The 17968-nt window shown below is 42.9% G+C and overlaps 1 protein-coding gene across 2 annotated transcripts in view; it reads right to left on the reverse strand.

Moving 5' to 3' along the window:
- Window positions 1-210: 210 nt before the first annotated feature.
- The window catches only part of LOC126475492 (uncharacterized), a 206276-nt gene continuing 188518 nt past the window's right edge, over window positions 211-17968 (reverse strand). For both annotated transcript variants that reach the window (XM_050103397.1, XM_050103398.1), the window contains one exon: window positions 211-555. In XM_050103397.1, coding sequence (XP_049959354.1) covers window positions 380-555 — 176 coding nt within the window. In that variant the 3' untranslated portion in view covers window positions 211-379. The remainder of the gene's footprint in view (window positions 556-17968) is intronic.

The following is a 17968-nucleotide window of genomic DNA, read 5'->3' on the forward strand; positions in this document are numbered from 1 at the left end:
CTGTTAATTTTATTGCATAATAAATTAATACACTACATCAATAAAAATTGCTTGTTAATGTCACAAAAATTGAAAGTGATAAACAGTTTGAGAATAAGTTGATTGGCCACAGCTGTTAGTGTTAAGATTTTATTCTTAATATGCAATATTGAATTTGAAAGCATGAGAGTAAATATTAAACCATTTACTTTTCTAAAGTTTTTCTTTTCGTACATTTACAGTTTTTATAATAACAGAAACATAAAATTGGTATTTTTATTTTGCCACATAAAAAGTTTTGGTTTAAAAACTATTGTAAACATATGTTTTAATAAATAATGAGTTATATTAAAAAGGTAAGCTTTAAAATATATTTTTAAAATTTAACTGCTTTCCCACTTCACTGTTTCAGTTGTTTATCTTCTCCATTTTCCACCACTGTCACCATAAACCTCTGACTATGTCTCCATTTATTTCCATTTGCAAGTGAATGGCTTGATGATGCAAGAGATGGTGGAATACTTGAGTCCTCAGCAATGACTGAAAGACATCTTGAAGCCTCATCTGGACTTCCCACTTGAAAACAAAGAAAATGTTTATATTATCTATTTAACAATTTTTATTGCATTAACTCTTGTGACATTCTGTTAAGATATAGTCTTTCCTGCTTATTTGTTTTACAAACTCTAAAAAAAACCATGACTCTAAGAATGTTCTCTAAATATATTGTGATAAACATATTTCATATGTACATCTATGATGCCATGCTAAGACACTTAGACAAGTGAGGTTAAATAATAGACTACTGCAGAAATAAAAACAAATGAGCAAGTCTCTACAACACACTAAAATCTCAGACCTAAAATGTTCAACAATACACAAAATATAAAATGCTAACTTCATATGTTTAGTTATCACATCAGTCCTGGCTTGGATGTTACTGACTGCTGAAACATATCAGGTTGCAAGTCTGGTACGCATCATGGCCTTCTCCAATTTGAAGCAATACTACCCAGTGAATGCAGTTAGTTAGTGTGTGTGTGTGTGTGTGTGTGTGTGTGTGTGTGTGTGTGTGTGTGTGTGTCTGACACTACTGCGAGTTCATGTGAAGACTGAAAGACTGCCCAGGAAATGTAGTGTAGGATGAGAGGAAGTGCTCTTCCAATCATATATTTTTAACTCTCCATATGGTGTTGATATCCTACCCCTTGTCAATTGGAAAATGAGTGTGGATGATAGTTGAATGAAAGATGCATTTATATAGACAATGAACAAGAAATGGCAGGTGAGCAAACTGGTTTTAGACTGAAGTAAACTGCATAACAGTTGAGTACAGTGAGGTGAAGAACATCAAGGGGTGGCTTGAGCAGTGCATGAAGGACACAGAGTTGGCACATGCACAGAGGGACAGCAGTTATACATATACAGTGGCAGGTGTGCTTTGTACTTATTCAGCTCTATCTGTCACAAAATTTGCTATGGAGACAAAGTGAGTTATGAAAAGACGAAATTTTAGAAACAACAGTAGATAGGCAGGAGCCAACAACAGCTTATAATTTGAATGGTAGCAGCCCTTCATTCAATAACAGTGGTTTGGCTAGTAATCAGGAGTTTGGGAGGATATAATGTCACCTGCAGCAAACACAGTAATGTTTGTGAAATGGATGGGAGGCCAGATAAGCATTATGGAACAAAGTGGTGAGCAGATAAGTCAAGAACTGGAGCAGCATTTAACAGAAAGGACAAAAGAGCTTAGGCAGAACTTGGAATCCATCAAGGAAGAACTTTGAATCCATTAAGGAAGAATTTGGAGGTAAGGTTATTCAGTTCAAGACTGCAGTATCAAAGCAAATACAGACTTTTCATAAGGGTTTTCAGAACAGGACTAACGAGATTATAAAGTGATCATGGAACATAAGTAGATGCTAAATTTAAGTTACTGGAAGAGCAATATCTACAACATAAGGAGCACCTCCAGAAGCAAGTAACTGTAAATACAGTAAAATGTGTAGCCTTAAAATCTCATATCATCAACCGAGTAGCATACCTTTAGCAAATAATGTTTTCCATACTGGTAACCTGTTAATAAGATGTAAACAATTTTAGATTTGACATTGGAGGTGATGCTTAACACACTGATTTTATTAAAGACTAGTTGCTACAGACAGCTGCACTCTTATATCAGTATCTTTGTTACGAGTAGTGACAGTAACTAAGTAAGATACTCTACATGCAATAACATCAGCTGCCCTTGAATGTCTGCCTGTTTGGGTAAACATAGCTCATGATGTGCTCCATGCTGTCCCCCTTCCAAGCTGTTCTAAGACGCGGTGCCTCAGCATGTGCAGTGTCAGCACTTGCATGAGCTGGAGTGTGCATATATGCATACTGCTGTTGATGTAACTACACATTATACAATGTGTACTTTATACAAAAAGTACTGTAGAAGTATCAATTAAACACACTGAAGATTGTATAAGCATTTTAGTCATTACTTTTAGTCTTACCACATGGCACATATCAACCAATAAAACCATTTTCATAAATACGATAAAGATCAAAAGCCAAACAGTAAATAGGTTTTTCAAAGAGTGAATACTTTTCCCTTATTCACTTAATGTTCTCCAAATCAGTAAGTATCTTGTACTACAAATTATCAAAAGCCTAAGAGTAAATAGCTTTCTCAAAGATTTGGATTGGTTTTGTTTTGCTTTGGGGGTGGGGGAAAAAAAAAACTGGAGTCATACATGCCCAAGTCAAAACTATACACGAAGACAGAGAGGAGTTAAAAAACGACCATACATCAGTCCAAATTGACATAAGAGAAGACAGATAAAAACAGGGACATAAAGAAAGGGCTAAAAAAGACACCATAGAGAAAATGAGGACAAAACTAAAAATTAAATGGCTTTTGCCATATTGCTTTGGCGGATAAAAAATAAAACGCAGTCGACAGCCCATGCGTCGTTTGCTAAAATGGCCATTAGCTCAGATGGCAGAGCTAAGCACAAATGTAAACAGTTAAAAAAATGGGCATTCAGTCAGGAAATGATGGATAGTTAAAACTTGGGCACAATGTGTACAAAGTGAAGCAGTAGCGCCACTTATCAAATGACAATGGCGAAAAAGGCAGTGTCCAATATGCAGCTGAGTTCAAATGACCTCCTCCTGGTGGGAGGGCTGAGAGGAGGTCGTCCAAGCCACTGGGAGAGGCTTAATAAGCTGAAGCTTATTCCTGTGAAGGGAGGACTATTGGTGATGGCAAAGGGACAGAGATCATCGGAGGGAATATAGGAGCTTGCAGACTCAGGTATGAGGACTACAGCCTTGGCAGCAGCGTCAGCAGCCTTGATTCAATTGAAAATCTGTGTCACTAGATGTATTCTGTGGCCTGATACAGGGCAAAGAGCTCACCTATAAATACTGAGCAGTGTGCTGCAAGATGAAATCAAAAAGACACAGGTGCCAATGATGAAGGCACACCCGAGTCCACAGTCAGTCCGAGAGCCATCAGTGTGTACAAAGGTACTATCGCGGAGTTCCATGCAAAGGTCATGAAACTGAGGGTGATAGACCGAGTCTGGTGAAGTGTTTTTAGGAAGCAAATGAAAGCCAAGGTTAACATGGGACGCTTCGCGAAGCCAAGGTGGTGAAGGGTTCACACCCATTTGGAAAGTTTCAGGTAGTGTGAAGTTTTGTTTTAGGCACAAAAACAACTATGGTCATACATTCCCATGTCAGAATCCTAGAACACAAAGAAAAAAAAAAAAAAAGGAGTTAAAAACGACTACACATTAAGCCCAATTGATGGAAGGAAAGACAGCTAAAAATAGGGATTTGAATAAAAGTCCTTAAAATATGCCATAGAGATGTGGAGATCCTGAACTAAAGATTAAATATCCTTCCCCATGGTATGATGGATAAAAAGTAAAACATGGTTGACAGTCCCCACGTCATTCTCTAAAACGACCGATAACTTGGAATGCAAATGTAATCAAGAACGTAAGTAGTGACAAAAATTGCATTCCATCAGGAAATATTGAACCATCAAAGGTTGAACACAAAGTGGTGGGGGAGCACCACTTGACAAATGGCGATGGCTAAAAAAACAGTACCCAATACAAAACCTAACTAAAATGATCTCATGGCAAGAGGGCTGAGAGAAGGTTGTCCAGGCAGCTGGGAGAGGCTTAATTCCATGGATCTTGGTCCCATAAAGGGAGGACCAGAGGTGATGCCGAAGTGACACCACCTGCTGACAGATAGCAACACAGACATCATCAGAGGAAATGGAAGTACTAGTGGGCCAAGGTAAGAGGACTGCAGCCTTGGCAACAGTATCTGTGGCCTCATTTCTCATCAAGACTGATGCAACCAGGAACCCACATAACATCACAGTGGCTCCACAAAGAGTGAGCAAGTGACAGTGTTCCTGGACACGCTGCACTAAGGGATGGGCAGTGTGCAGCACACACAGACTTTGAAAGGCACTGAGTGAATCTGAGCAGAGGACACAATTGGAAAGTCTGTGTCATCAGATGTACTCCATGGCCAGACACAGGGCGAAGAGCTCTGCTGTAAAAACTGAGCGTGCCGGAAGCTGATATCAAAAGACAAGGTGCCAATGACAAAGGTACACCCTACTTCACTGTCAATGTGAGAGTCTTCAGTGCATATGAAGGTACTATTGCAAAGTTCCATGAGAAGGTTGTGAAACTGAAAGCAATAGAGTGAGGCTGGAGTAGTGTCCTTATAAGTGAATGAAAGCCAAGGTTAACATGGGCCACTTCACGAATCCAAGATGGTGAAGGGTCACACCCACCGGGAAAGTTGCAGGTAGTGTTAAGTTGAGCCACCGTAGCAAGTGCCAAATGTGGACTCCAGGAGGTAACAGAGAAGATGGGCTTGCCCCATACTGATGGTCAAATGAATCATCGAAGGAGGAGGCATAGGATGGGTGGCCACCCAAGGCAGACAAACAGCATACATACCTGCTGAGGAGAAAGCCATGGAGGTAGACTGTGGGAGTTCCACAGATTCAGCATACAGAGTCCCAACATTACTAGTGTAAAAGGCGTCAGTGGCCAAACGGATGCCTCGATGGTGGATAGTGCTGAGATGGTGTAAGAGGGATGGACATACAGACGCATTAACAAAGCACCCATAGTTGAGTTTCGGATGGACAAGGGACCGGTACAAATGGAGGAGTGTGGTTCAATCAGCATCCCAGGAAGTACCACTGAGGACACGTAGGACATAGAGAAACCATGTACAGCAGGCTGCCAGGTAAGACACATGGGAAGGCCAAGGAAGATTCCTATCTAACATGAGCCTCAGGAATTTCCTAGTTTCAACAAATGGAAGGGTAGCTGGACTAAGATGCGAAGATGGTAGGAGAAACCATTTGTGCCTCCAGAAATTCATACACTACTGGCCATTAAAATTGCTACACCATGAAGATGACATGCAACGGATGTGAAACTTAACTGACAGTAAGAAGATACTGTGATATGCAAATGATTAGCTTTTTAGAGCATTCACACAAGGTTGGCGCCGGTGGTGACACCTACAACATACTGACATGAGGGAAACTTCCAGCCAATTTCTCATACACAAACAACAGTTGACCGGCGTTGCCTGGTGAAACGTCGTCATGATACCTCGTGTAAGGAGGAGAAATGCGTACCATCATGTTTCCGACTTTGATAAAGGTCAGACTGTAGCCCATCGCGGTTGCGGTTTATCGTATTGCGACATTGCTGCTTGCGTTGGTCAAGATCCAATGACTGCTAGCAGAATATGGAATCGGTGGATTCAGGAGGGTAATACCGAATGCCTTGCTGGATCCCAACAGCCTCGTATCACTAGCAGTTGAGATGACAGGCATCTTATCCGCATGGCTGTAATGGATCGTGCCGCCACGTCTCGATCCCTGAGTCAACAGATGGGGATGTTTGCAAGACAACAACCATCGACGTTTGCAGCAGCATGAACTATCAGGTCAGAGACCATGGCTGCAGTTACCCTCGATGCTGAATCACAGACAGGGACGCCTGCGATGGTGTACTCAACGACGAACCTGGGTGCACGAATCGCAAAACGTCATTTTTTTGGACGAATCCAGGTTCTGTTTACAGTATCATGATGGTCGCATCTGTGTTTGGTGACATCGTGGTGAACACACATTGGAAGCTTGTATTCATCATTGCCATACTGGCGTATCACCCGGCGTGATGGTATGGGGTGCCATTGGTTACAGGTCTCTGTCAGCTCTTGTTCACATTGACGGCACTTTGAACAGTGGACATTACATTTCAGATGTATTATGACCCGTGGCTCTGCCCTTCATTTGATCCCTGCAAAACCCTAAATTTCAGCAGGATAATGCATGACCGCATGTTGCAGGTCCTGTACGGGCATTTCTGGATGCAGAAAATGTTCAACTGCTGCCCTGGCCAGCACATTCTCCAGATCTCTCACCAATTGAAAACATCTGGTCAATGGTGGCTGAGCACTGGCTCATCACAATACGCCAGTCACTATTCTTGATGAACTGTGGTATCGTGTTGAACCTGCATGGGCAGCTGTACCTGTACACGCCATCCATGCTCTGTTTGACTCAATGTCCAGGCGTATCAAGGCTGTTATTACGGCCAGGGGTGGTTGTTCTGGGTATTGATTTCTCAGGATCTATGCACCCAAATTGTGTGAAAATGTAACCACATGTCAGTTCTAGTATAATATATTTGTCCAATGAAAACCCGTTTATCATCTGCATTTCTTCTTGGTGTAGCAATTTTAATGGCCAGTAGTGTACAAATGGTTTTGTCCGTGGAAAAATGAAAGCCATTGTCGATGCTCCAGGAGTAAAGACGATTCAAGACATTGCTGAAGACAACAATCAGTGAGACAGGTCCGTGGAGAACTGCAATAGATGGCAAAATCCGCAACAAAAAGGGAGCAGCAGATGTCCGATGGAGACACGACAGGCCATTATAGGGCTAAGGGCCGTAGCAAAGAGGACGACACTTAGAATGGAACACTGAGGGACACTGTTTTCCTGGCTAAAGGTGTCTGACAAGTCAGAACCCAAACACACCTTGAAAAAAACATGGTCTTTCAAAAATTCCTGAAGGAAACAGGGCAGGTGGCCACAGAGCTCCATGTGTAAAGAGTATGGAAGATACCAGTTCTCCAGCAGGTGTCGTAGGCCTTCTCCAAGTCGAAAAACATGGCCACAGTCTGGAATTTGCACAGAAAACCATTCATTACATGTTGATGGTCAACTGCAGAATGGTGCGCTGGAAATCCACACTGTGCATTCATTAGTAAATTGCAAGACTCAAGCCACCATACCACCTGGGCACAAATCATATGTTACATCACCTTGCAAACTCAGCTGGTGAGAGAGATGGGGCAGTAGCTAGAAGGAAGGTTTTAGTCCTTACCGGGCTTAGGTATGGGTATGATGGTGGCTTCATGCCAGAGTCCAGGAAAAGTGCCTTGTGCCCAGATGCGGTTGTACATGTTAAGCAGAAAGCACTTGCCTGCAAGAGAAAGGTGCTGCAACATCTGAATGTGGATGGCGTCTGGGCCTGGAGCAGAGGATCAGGATGAACAGAGCATGATCTAGCTCTCTCGTAGTAACGATGGCACTGTAGCGCTCATGATTTGGAGAAGAGAAGGGTATCGCCCAAGCCTCCTCTGCTTGTTTCCGATGGAGGAAGGCAGGGTGATAGTAGGAAGAGCTCAAAATTTCCACAAAATGGCGGCCCAAGGTGTTGGAGATAACAATAGAGTCCACAATGACACTGTCTGCTATTGTCAGGCCAGAAATTGGGGAATGGATCTTGGTCCCAGAGAGCCACTGGAGGTTGGCCCACACAACAGAGGTAGGGGTGGAACTGTTAAAAGAAGTAGTGAATGAAATCCAGCTAACTCTTTTGCCATCCCATAGAATGCAATGGCACTTCGCTTGCATCTGCTTATAATGAACACAGTTTGCCATTGTAGGATGAAAGTTAAAAATGCGGAGAACATGCCTCCGTGCATGAATTGTGTCATGGCATGCCTCAGTCCACCATGGGACTGGGCCACAGTGTGGTGAAGAGGAATTGCAAGGAATGGAACATTCTGCAGCAGTAAAGATAAAGTTTGTGAGATATTCCACCTGGTCATCACAGCTGGGGAAATCTTTTCTTTGAAGGTCGCCAGGGAGGAGTAAAGCTGCCAGTCTGTGTTCGTATGCTGCCATTTGGGTGTGCATGCTTGTTTGGTACAAGTCGACAAACAGGTAGCACACAGCAAATGGTCGCTCGAGTAGGTGTCAGAAAGAATGGACCACTGAAGATGATGGGCAAGCTGGGAAGTGTAGAAACATAGGTCCAAATGGGAATAGGTGTGTGAGGAGTCAGAGAGGAAAGTAGGTTCTTCAGTGTTAAGGTGGAAGAGATAAAGGTAGTTAAGAAGACCTGCCAAGAGGGCATTTCTCTGACAAGTCTGGAAGAACCCCAAAGGGGATGATGCACATTAAAGTCACCAAGTAGCTAAAATGGGGGAGGTAGCTGCCCAACAAGCTGAAGGAAGTCTGCCTAGGTGACATCAAATGACGGAGGGACGTAAATGGTACACAGGCAAAAAGTCAGGTGGGGAAGGAAAAGGCAAACTGCAATAGCTTGAAGATGGGTTGTCAGGGAGATGGGGTGACAATGATCATCATCCCACCATGATGCCCTCTTGAGATGCTATGCCAACATCAGGGGGAAGGTCAAGGTCAGAACCGACCGGGAAGAAATATGAATGTTCAAAGAGGTCATGAGGGCGCAATTTAGTTTCCTGAAGGCTGAGTACAAGGGGACACTGCAATGCTAAAAGCAGCCTTAAATCCTCTTTGTGAGACCAAAGGCCACGAACATTCCATTGGAGGAGAGTCATGATGAGGAAGAGATGGAGGGGTGTCACCTCTGCAGCTGCCTAGTGACAGCCTGCGAAGAGTCACTACTACAGGGCACAGAAGCAGGAAGATCCTGCTCCATGGCGTCCATCGGCTTGCTTGTGCTCTCCGTCTCTGGAGTACAATGCTGAAAAACTGTTGGTGGTGTGCACTGGCAACACAGAGGCTGGCCAGGCCAAGGTATCATGTGGTGATACCATCTAAGAGGATCTTTGAGTCAGCAAACGAGAAGACCATTTGCCTTTGGTGGACTTCTTTGAGCCTTTCCAGTTAGAGGAAGACTCAGCTATTGTTTGACTGGAGGGTTGGAGGAAGTCTTCAAGGGAGTACTCTTTCTGTCCTATCAGTTGTGTAACTGGTGGCTTCGCCCCTTGAGGCAAGAGTTTGATGGCTTGTTGCACAGCTGGATGGGGATATGGCAATGCTACCTTGACACTGGGCGATTTCCCAACCTCAGAGCTGAATTGGAGGTCACATGTCTGCATGGCCACATCCTTCATGGAGTGAGGGGTAACAAGAACAGAACTATAGGTGTCAGACAGGAGAACACAGGGTTTGCAACCAGTCAGTAAGTTGTGAGCGACTGGGTAAGGCAATTTTTCCTTTACCTGGATCTCTTGGATAGCCCGCTTATTAAGACACACAGGACAATCCCGGGAGCAGGCGGCACGGCCAGCATTGCTGTTGATACAGTGGGGAGAAGGAGTCAGACAATCATCCTTGTGCGCATCCCTACCCAAGGTTACACATGTAGCTGGGTGTCAACAATCCATTCTAATGTGTTTGAAATGATGAAACTGGTAGCAGCACATCAGGTTCAGTATGTACAGTTGGACTGTGATAATTTCATAGCCTGCTTTGATCTTGTATGGAAGCACGACTATGAAAGGTGACAAAAAGAGTGTTGTGGGCATTAAGGAGGAATCTACATTTTTCATCACCCAAAGGACGGCAATGACAGCCTGATTAGAGAGGTAAGACTGGATTTCAGTCTCAGTTAGACCATCATGCAGCCTAATGTAAATTACACCATTGGAAGAATTCAAAGTTCTATGGACCTCGACAGAACAGGGTAGCCATGGAGAAGCGATACAGCAAGCAGTTGTTGTGCTTGAGAATCAGAAGTAGTCTCCAAAAGAAAAGCACCATTCTGTAAAGAAGAGTGCAGTTTCACAGGGCCAGCTATTGCATCAACACCTTTCAGAATAATAAATGGATTTACCATGGCGAAGCACTAACCGTCTTCAGTACAAGAGACCACCAGGTACTGTGGTGCAGCGGGAAGGTTCTTTGAATTTTTAGCCTCATTACGTTTACATTTTGTAGATGTTGAGTATGAAGATGATTGACTCATTGTGAGAAAATCCTCCATGATTGCCAGCACCTCCAATGGTGCAACCCTTCCAACTGGGGGCCCCCTTCACAAGGGGTGCACCCACAATAGGTGACTGTTCAACACCTCAGGTCACACCTCCCGAACACCTGACAGAGGGACCAATCAGCAATTTAGCAAGGTTGCAGCTCATATGTGCAAACCCTACCTGACATCCTGGGTCTGGAAGTTACGCGTTACACAGTCACCTGTTACATGTCAGATGTGTGGGCCGGCCTTCAGGAGTGCACAGGGAGGAAGAAGAAAAAGAGGAACCTCAGACACTGAAGTGGAGGAATGAGATGAGAAGGGAAACAAAGAAAGGAAAAGGGAGTAAAAAACAATGGTGAGACTGTTCTAATGTCAGCAACAGACAATGCAGAACATTCCCAGTAACACCCCAGACATGTTCCCCAAGGGAGGGGAAAAAGAATAGCAAGAGGATAGAGATGCAACATGGAAGTGAAAAAATGCTGCAAAGGCTTGGAACCCGTGGTAGCCTAGCACAAACCCGCCAAAGAGTGGCAGGCCCCCGGGGGGGAGGGGTTAGGGGGGAGGGGTCAGAAGGAAGATGTTTACCCTTACTGAGCTTAGGTATGGGTATGACAGTGCTTCATGCCAGTGTTGGAAATATGCCCTCTCGTAGATGGAACTGTACATATGAGTGAGGCAGTACTTGCTCGCAAGAGAAGCTAGCTTTTCTTTTGCTCTCCCAAAGAATGCAACAAAACTGTGCATGCAACTGTTTCTAATGAATGCAGTTTGCCTTTGTAGGATGGTGGTTCAAAACAGAGAGACCACATATCCACATGAAAATTGTGTCATGGCATGCCTCTGTCCACCAAAGGACTGGGACATGGCATGTTAAAGATGATGTGCAAGGAATGTAATGTTCTACGGCAGTAAGGATAATGTTTGTAAGATATTCTACCTGGTCATCACAGCTGGGTAAATGTTTGCAGAAGGTTGCCAGGGAGCAATAAACCCTCCAGTCAGCCTTAGAAAGCTGCCATTTGGGTGTGCACACTGGTGAGGCAGGAAGCAGCAAACTGACAGCACACAGGAAATGGTCACTCGAGTATGTGACAGAGAATAGACCGCTCAAGATGATAGGCAAGCTGGGCAGTGCAGAAGCAGAGGTCCAACTGGGAATAGGTTTGCATGGAGGCTGAAAGGATCGTAGGTGCTCCTGTTTTAAGACAGATGAGGTTAAGTTGATTGAGAAGGTCAGCTAAGAGGGCACCTCTTGGAAAGATTCTGGGAGAACCACAAAGGGGATGGTGCACATTATAGTCACTGAGTAGCAGAAATGGGTGAGAGATTTGCCCAATAAGCTAGAGGAGGTCTGCCCTGGTGACATCAGATGACGGAAGGATGTAAATGGAACAAAGGGGAAAGGTCAAGAGAGGAAAGAAAATGCAGACTGCAACAGCTTGAAGCCAGGTAGTCATGGACATGGGCTGACTATGAATGTCATCCCAGATGAGCAACATGACTCCCCCCTCGAGGTGGAATGCTGTCCTTGGGGGGGCAGGTCAAAGCTGACCAGGAAGAAATGCAAGAGCTGAAAGTGGTCAGGAGGATGCAATTTTGTTTCCCGGAGGCAGAGAAAAAGTGTACACTGCAGTTCCAAGAGCATCAGTAAGTCCTCTTCGTTGGACCAAAAGCTGTGAACATTCCATGGAGGAGACACATGACGAGAAAAGGTGAGGAGGGAAAAAATGAAGCAGTGTCACCTTGGCAGCCGCTGAGTACTAGCCTTTGAAGATTCACTGCTACAGGATGCAGAGGCTGGAGATTCCTGCTTCATGAGATCTACAGAGGTGTCATTCTCTTGTCAGTCTGCAGAGTCCAGGGAAGAGAAATGGTGGTACGCACCAGTGACATGGAAGTAAAGTGGGCGAGGGTATCACATGGTGACACCATCGAAGAGAATCTCCGAGTCGGCAAAGAAGAAGACCATTTGGTATTGTTTGATTTTTTGGAGCCTTTCCAGTTGGGAGAGGAAGACTCAGATGTTGGTTGGCTGGAGGGATGTATGAAGTCTTCATGGGAGTATTTGTTCTGTCCTTCCTGGCCTGCCAGTTGCGAAGCAGGTGACTTCATCCCGTGAGGCAAAAGTTTGGTGGCTTGTTGCACAGCTGGAGGATGAGGCAGAGATACTGCCATGACACTGGGTGATTTTACAACCATGGTGCTGAATCTGGGGTCGCATATCTGCACAGCCATGTCATTCGTGGAGTGAGATGTAGCAAAACAAGTACTGTAAGTGCTGAATAGTGGAACACAGGGTTTCTGACTAGCCAACAACTTGTGACTGACCGGGTAAGGCAGTTATTCCTTTGCCCAGATCTCTTGGATGGCCCATTAATTGAGATACATAGGAAAATCCCAGGAGGCGGCACCATGGTTGCCATTGCAATTGATACAGCTGGGAGGAGGAGGAGGAGGCGGACAATCTCCCTGATGAGCAAACCTACCACAGGTTCCTCTTTGGCCAGGTGTCAACAGGACACTTGGGTTTGATTGTAATGATGACAGCAGTAGCAGTTTGGGTTTGGAGCATACAGTTGGACTGTGATAACTTCATAGCTTGCTTTGATCTTTAACAGAAGCACCATTCTATCAAAAGTGCGAAAAAGAGTGCCTATGGGCAATCAGGATGCATCTACCTTTTTCCTCACCTGAAAGCAGTGACACCTTGACCAGAGGGGTAAGTTTTGATTTCTGCCTCGGTCACATCAAACTGTCTAGTGTAAGTAACACCATGGGAAGAGTTCAGCATTCGATTTGCCTTCACACGAACAGGATAGTGGTGGATGAACGAAGCTGCAAGCAGTTGTTGTGCTTGAGAATCGGAAGTGGCTTCCGAAAGCAAAGTGCCATTGTATAAACAAGAACAAGGATTTCACAGGGTCAGCAATTGCATCAGTACCCATCTGGATAATAGACATATTTACCATAGCAAATGACTGACTGACTCTTCAGTACATGAAACCATGAGGAACCATGGTGCAGCTGGGAGAGTGTTTGAATCATTAACCTCATTCCAGTTATGTTTAGAAGACACTGACTGTGAATGTGATGATTGTCTCATTGCAAGAAAATACCCCATGATCACCAGAATCTTGGAAGGCGTGTTCCTTGCAGCTGAGGGGGTGCACCCGCTTAAGGTGATTTTTCACATCTTGGGTCACACCTCCAGAACACCTGATGGAGGCCACAATTGGCAATTTGGGAAGGTAGCAGCTTAGGCAATCACCCCTGCCTGGGCCTGGCCTGTACCAAGGGTAGTTTCGAATCCTACCTGTCAACCCATTGCTGTTAATTATACATTACTCAGTCGCCAATTTTGCTTGAGATGAGTGGGCCAGCCTTCAGGAGCATACAGGTAGTTGTAAGACAAAGAGGGACCTCAAACAATGATGTGGGGGAAGGACAGGAGAAGGGGAATGAAGAAAGACTGTTCTGATACCGGCTATTGAAAATGCAGAACATATTTCTATAAACATCTGTGACGAAGCAAGCTGGGATCTCTCTACTTCCTTTCTTGTTTTGCCATCTGCCTCCTTAAATTCATTTTATTTTCATTTCTGTCTAATTACCATTAACATACATGAGTATAATCTGATTTCCATAAAAGAGAAAGGTTGGCCCTCAGTCTTAAAGGTCTAATTTTGTACGTAGTTCTGTGTATGTAATTTATTTCCTAATTTATTTTGACTATTCTTAGTTAATATCTTTTGTTATAGGGTGAAATCAGAAATTTTTTTCGTGACTTAAATTCTGTTGTTGACTTATAAACAAATATAGAATGTGTACTAATTAAAAACATTTGGAAGAAGAACTACTAGCATTCTTAAAGTATTTATTTGGCTCTATTAGAAAACATATTAGCAAAGCCTTCCCTTAATTAATTCCAAAATAATTACCAGGTTTGTCAAAGTATTGCTTGTATAACTATATCTGTTAATTTCATTATTTAAACAAAAACAAATAATTTGTCCTAATGTTTGTGATAGAAGGAACTGTTAAAAAGGAGGAATTTTTTGATGTATTCAGTTAATCGAATGAGTTATGTTTTAACTGTAATTTTTGTAACTTAAGCACTGATCAATGTATGGTTTCAGTGCCTATTATTGTGAGGATATATATAAAGGCCTAGTTTTTGGTCTTGGGACAGTCAGTCCATGGCCAATTTTCTGAGGGAAATTATGTATTGTTTGAAGTGGAATTAGTGTAACATAAATAGGCTGTGTGTTAAAACAATGACAGTGTCTGTTCAATTTATTTGAGCAATTGTGTCACATGTACTTTATCATTCTGCAAGAACTGTGAACTGTGTGGTTAGGTATTTACTGCTCATAGATGTTCAAAAGCAAACTATTGTAGCAGTATGCTGATTTTGCCTGCAAACTATTAATTAAGCTTAACATTTACCAATAGTGAACTGGCGATATAACTGTGTAATATTGGGGGGTTGTTAACAGTGAAAGTAGAGAACTGTGAAATTTAACTGTGCAATTTTCGGTTACATTATTTACAGTAGTCAGTGTCTAACTTCCACCCCTATTTTTCAGTCAGTGTAACAATGTAGTACGTCGACTCTTAGGACTATCAACAAAGAAATAAAGCAGGCGAATGTCACACATCACAGAGATATTCCCCAAGGGAGGGGAAAAAGAATAAGGAGAGGATAGACATGCAGCATGGAAGGGAGAAGATGCTGCACACACTGGGGTCTCGTGGTAGCCAAGCACAAACCCACCAAAGAGCAAAGTGTCCCCTGGGGGGACTCTCCCTATTTTGTACAAAAATTTGCAGCTACATTATTTCTCCCATAATTTTACCTTGTTGACTGGACTGCTTGTCTTGGATGGCAGTGCTGTGGTGCATGTTGTCTATGTTGCTTTTAGATCAGAGATTATAGAGTCCTAGACAATATGGAGACAGACTGTCATAGGTGCAGCCTCCAGGCTAGATGGCTGCAAACTGATTAGCTCCTCCACCAGAACAGTAGTAATATCTCCGTTGCTGTGAGGCAGCAATGACATAACCTGTCATTCTTTTCTTATCCATTCAGCTTGTCTGGTCACTTTGGTTGCAGCTGAAAGGGATCCCAGCTCAGATTTTCAGGAGTAGTGGTGGGAGTATCTTGCTAAGTCAGTGTACTGAATAGTTTTTCTCTATTTGACTTTTGCCTTCTTTCTCTGCTCTGCATGGTCAACAGGATGACAACATCCCTCTCTCACTAAGAACTCATTATGCTGCTTTAATACCTCAGAAACCCTGTATGTACAGTGCATGAATATCAGCTCCATTGTGCAGCTCTATTACAATCAATACCAAGTACCCTTCTCTGCTGGTATTCCACCCAGCTGTTGCTTCTTGACCCACTTTTCTCTCTACCTGTGTTACCAGGGGAAGACTTCAGAATTTTGCTCAATCATGCAAATCCTGTTATTCCATGGTGTTTAGGTGTGCTTCCATCCATAGTTTCATCCAGGATCTGAAATATCTTATTACCTTGCCTCCTCTTCCCTCTCATATACTCCTCCAAGACTGTTTTTAAAGCCCATCCTTTTTTTAATGTGTGCCCATCCCAGTTTCTTTTCCTTCACTTTTTTGTTACATTCAGTAATTGTGTTTGCTCTTCCACTTTTCTCATACTTCTTAAGTTTTCACTCTGTGCATTCCACTTAGTGTTTCCATTCACCACCACAATCAGTCTTTTCCTAAAATCTTTGTCCATACCACAGCAGAAAATTCTCCTTTTTTTAAAGGTTCCATTTTCACCATTGCTATGCTGGTTTTAATTTCTGTGCTATCCTTCCTGTCAGTTTCCACTTGCTTCCTAGGCAGTTAAAGCATTCACACATTCTAATATTTCTCCTTTCAGCATTACCTTTATCATTTTATTTACTCCTAGTGTCAATACTTTTTGTTTCTTTTGTTTTTCATTCTATAAATATCTCCTGTAGTTTCAGTCATATCCACTATCTCCTGTAATTCTTTTTCATCTGTGGCTAGAAGGACCATGTCATCTGAAAACCTCAAATACCATGTTGTTGTTGTTGTTGTTGTTGTTGTTGTTGTTGTTGAGGTCTTCAGTCCAGAGACCAGTTTGATGTCGCTCTCCATGCTATTCTATCCTGTGCAAGCTTCTTCATTTCCAAGTAACTAATTGTTGTGTACATAGTTCCGCGTAGTCAGCGCGTACACAACTTTCCCACTAGAGCGCGCCCTGCTAAGCACAACAGCACAGGCGCAGCGCTCATCCGTCTCCGCACTACGAGATGGCACTGTCTTAGATGGACCAAATTCTGCTTCCGCCAATCCACGTATTAATATGTAACGCAGCCAATGAGATTGCTGCTAACGTAGAACCTTTTCTCCTCGTGGATCACACTCGCGCAGTGATACCTGAACGCACAAGGTATTATAACAAGTGAACAGACCTCCGATTAGTCAGTCTGCATTTGTCTGCACCAGTCTACAGTCAAGTTTCAGTCTGCACCTAATAAGATTATCATATTCCTGTACATAGCCATGAAGAGAAATGTATAGACACTGTCAAGTATCAGAGATATGTGAGAATAAGATTAACGTACCAAGTCCAAAGGAACTTCAGATTGTCAATTGTAAACAGCATCCAGAATCAAGTTAAGTAAGGTTTATGATTGTTATTATTTTAATAAATGTGTGTGAAAATTAATCAAGTTCTGTTTAAAGTTGGTCACCGTCAATCTGCTATTCTAAGTGTGCAAGTGGCATTTCTATCGTCTGACATAACGGCATAAGATAAACACGCCACGATAAGACTAAGAGACATATTGCTGACACTCGCCTAATTTGTTAGAGCGACAAGTCAAATAATCTGATAGTGTGTGTACCGAAGGTCTTACAGTATGCACACCACACTAATGCACCTTACATCCTTCTGAATCTTCTTAGTGTATTCATCTCTTGGTCTCCCTTTATGATTTTTACCCTCCACACTGCCCTCCAATACTAAATTGGTAATCCATTGATGCCTCAGAACATATCCTGCTAACTGACCCCTTCTTCTAGACAAGTTTTACCACAAATTCCTCTTCTCACCAATTCTACTCAGTACCTCTTCATCAGTTACATGATCTACACATCTAATCTTCAACATTCTTCTGCAGCACCACATTTCGAAAGCTTCTATTCTCTTCTTGTTTAAACTATTTATCGTCCATGTTGCACATCCATATACGGCTACACTGCATACAAATATTTTCAGAAAAGACTTCCTGACACTTAAACCTATACTCAATGTTAACAAATTTCTCTTCTTCAGAAACACTTTTCTTGCCATAGCCAGCGTGCATTTTATATCCTTCCTACTTTGACCATCATCAGTTATTTTGCTCCCCAAATATCAAAACTCATATAAAACAAAGGGGAAACGGAAGGGAAAATGGCTCAAAAAAATCGATTTTTAGATTTGTGTGTATTTGAAATGTTCACTGTTTTCTGCATAAAACAGTTTTGTTTCATATAAATATGACAATTTTTTTATGACTTATGATGGTTTTCCTGATGCCTGTGTGATCAAGCATTTAAATGGCATGCCTTCTTTTTTGCACCATACAGAAATAATGCACAGTTTTCTTTATTCCTTGTACGTTACCTCCTGC

This window comes from Schistocerca serialis, chromosome 4 (assembly GCF_023864345.2).
Source record: "Schistocerca serialis cubense isolate TAMUIC-IGC-003099 chromosome 4, iqSchSeri2.2, whole genome shotgun sequence".
NCBI classification, from domain to species: domain Eukaryota; kingdom Metazoa; phylum Arthropoda; class Insecta; order Orthoptera; family Acrididae; genus Schistocerca; species Schistocerca serialis.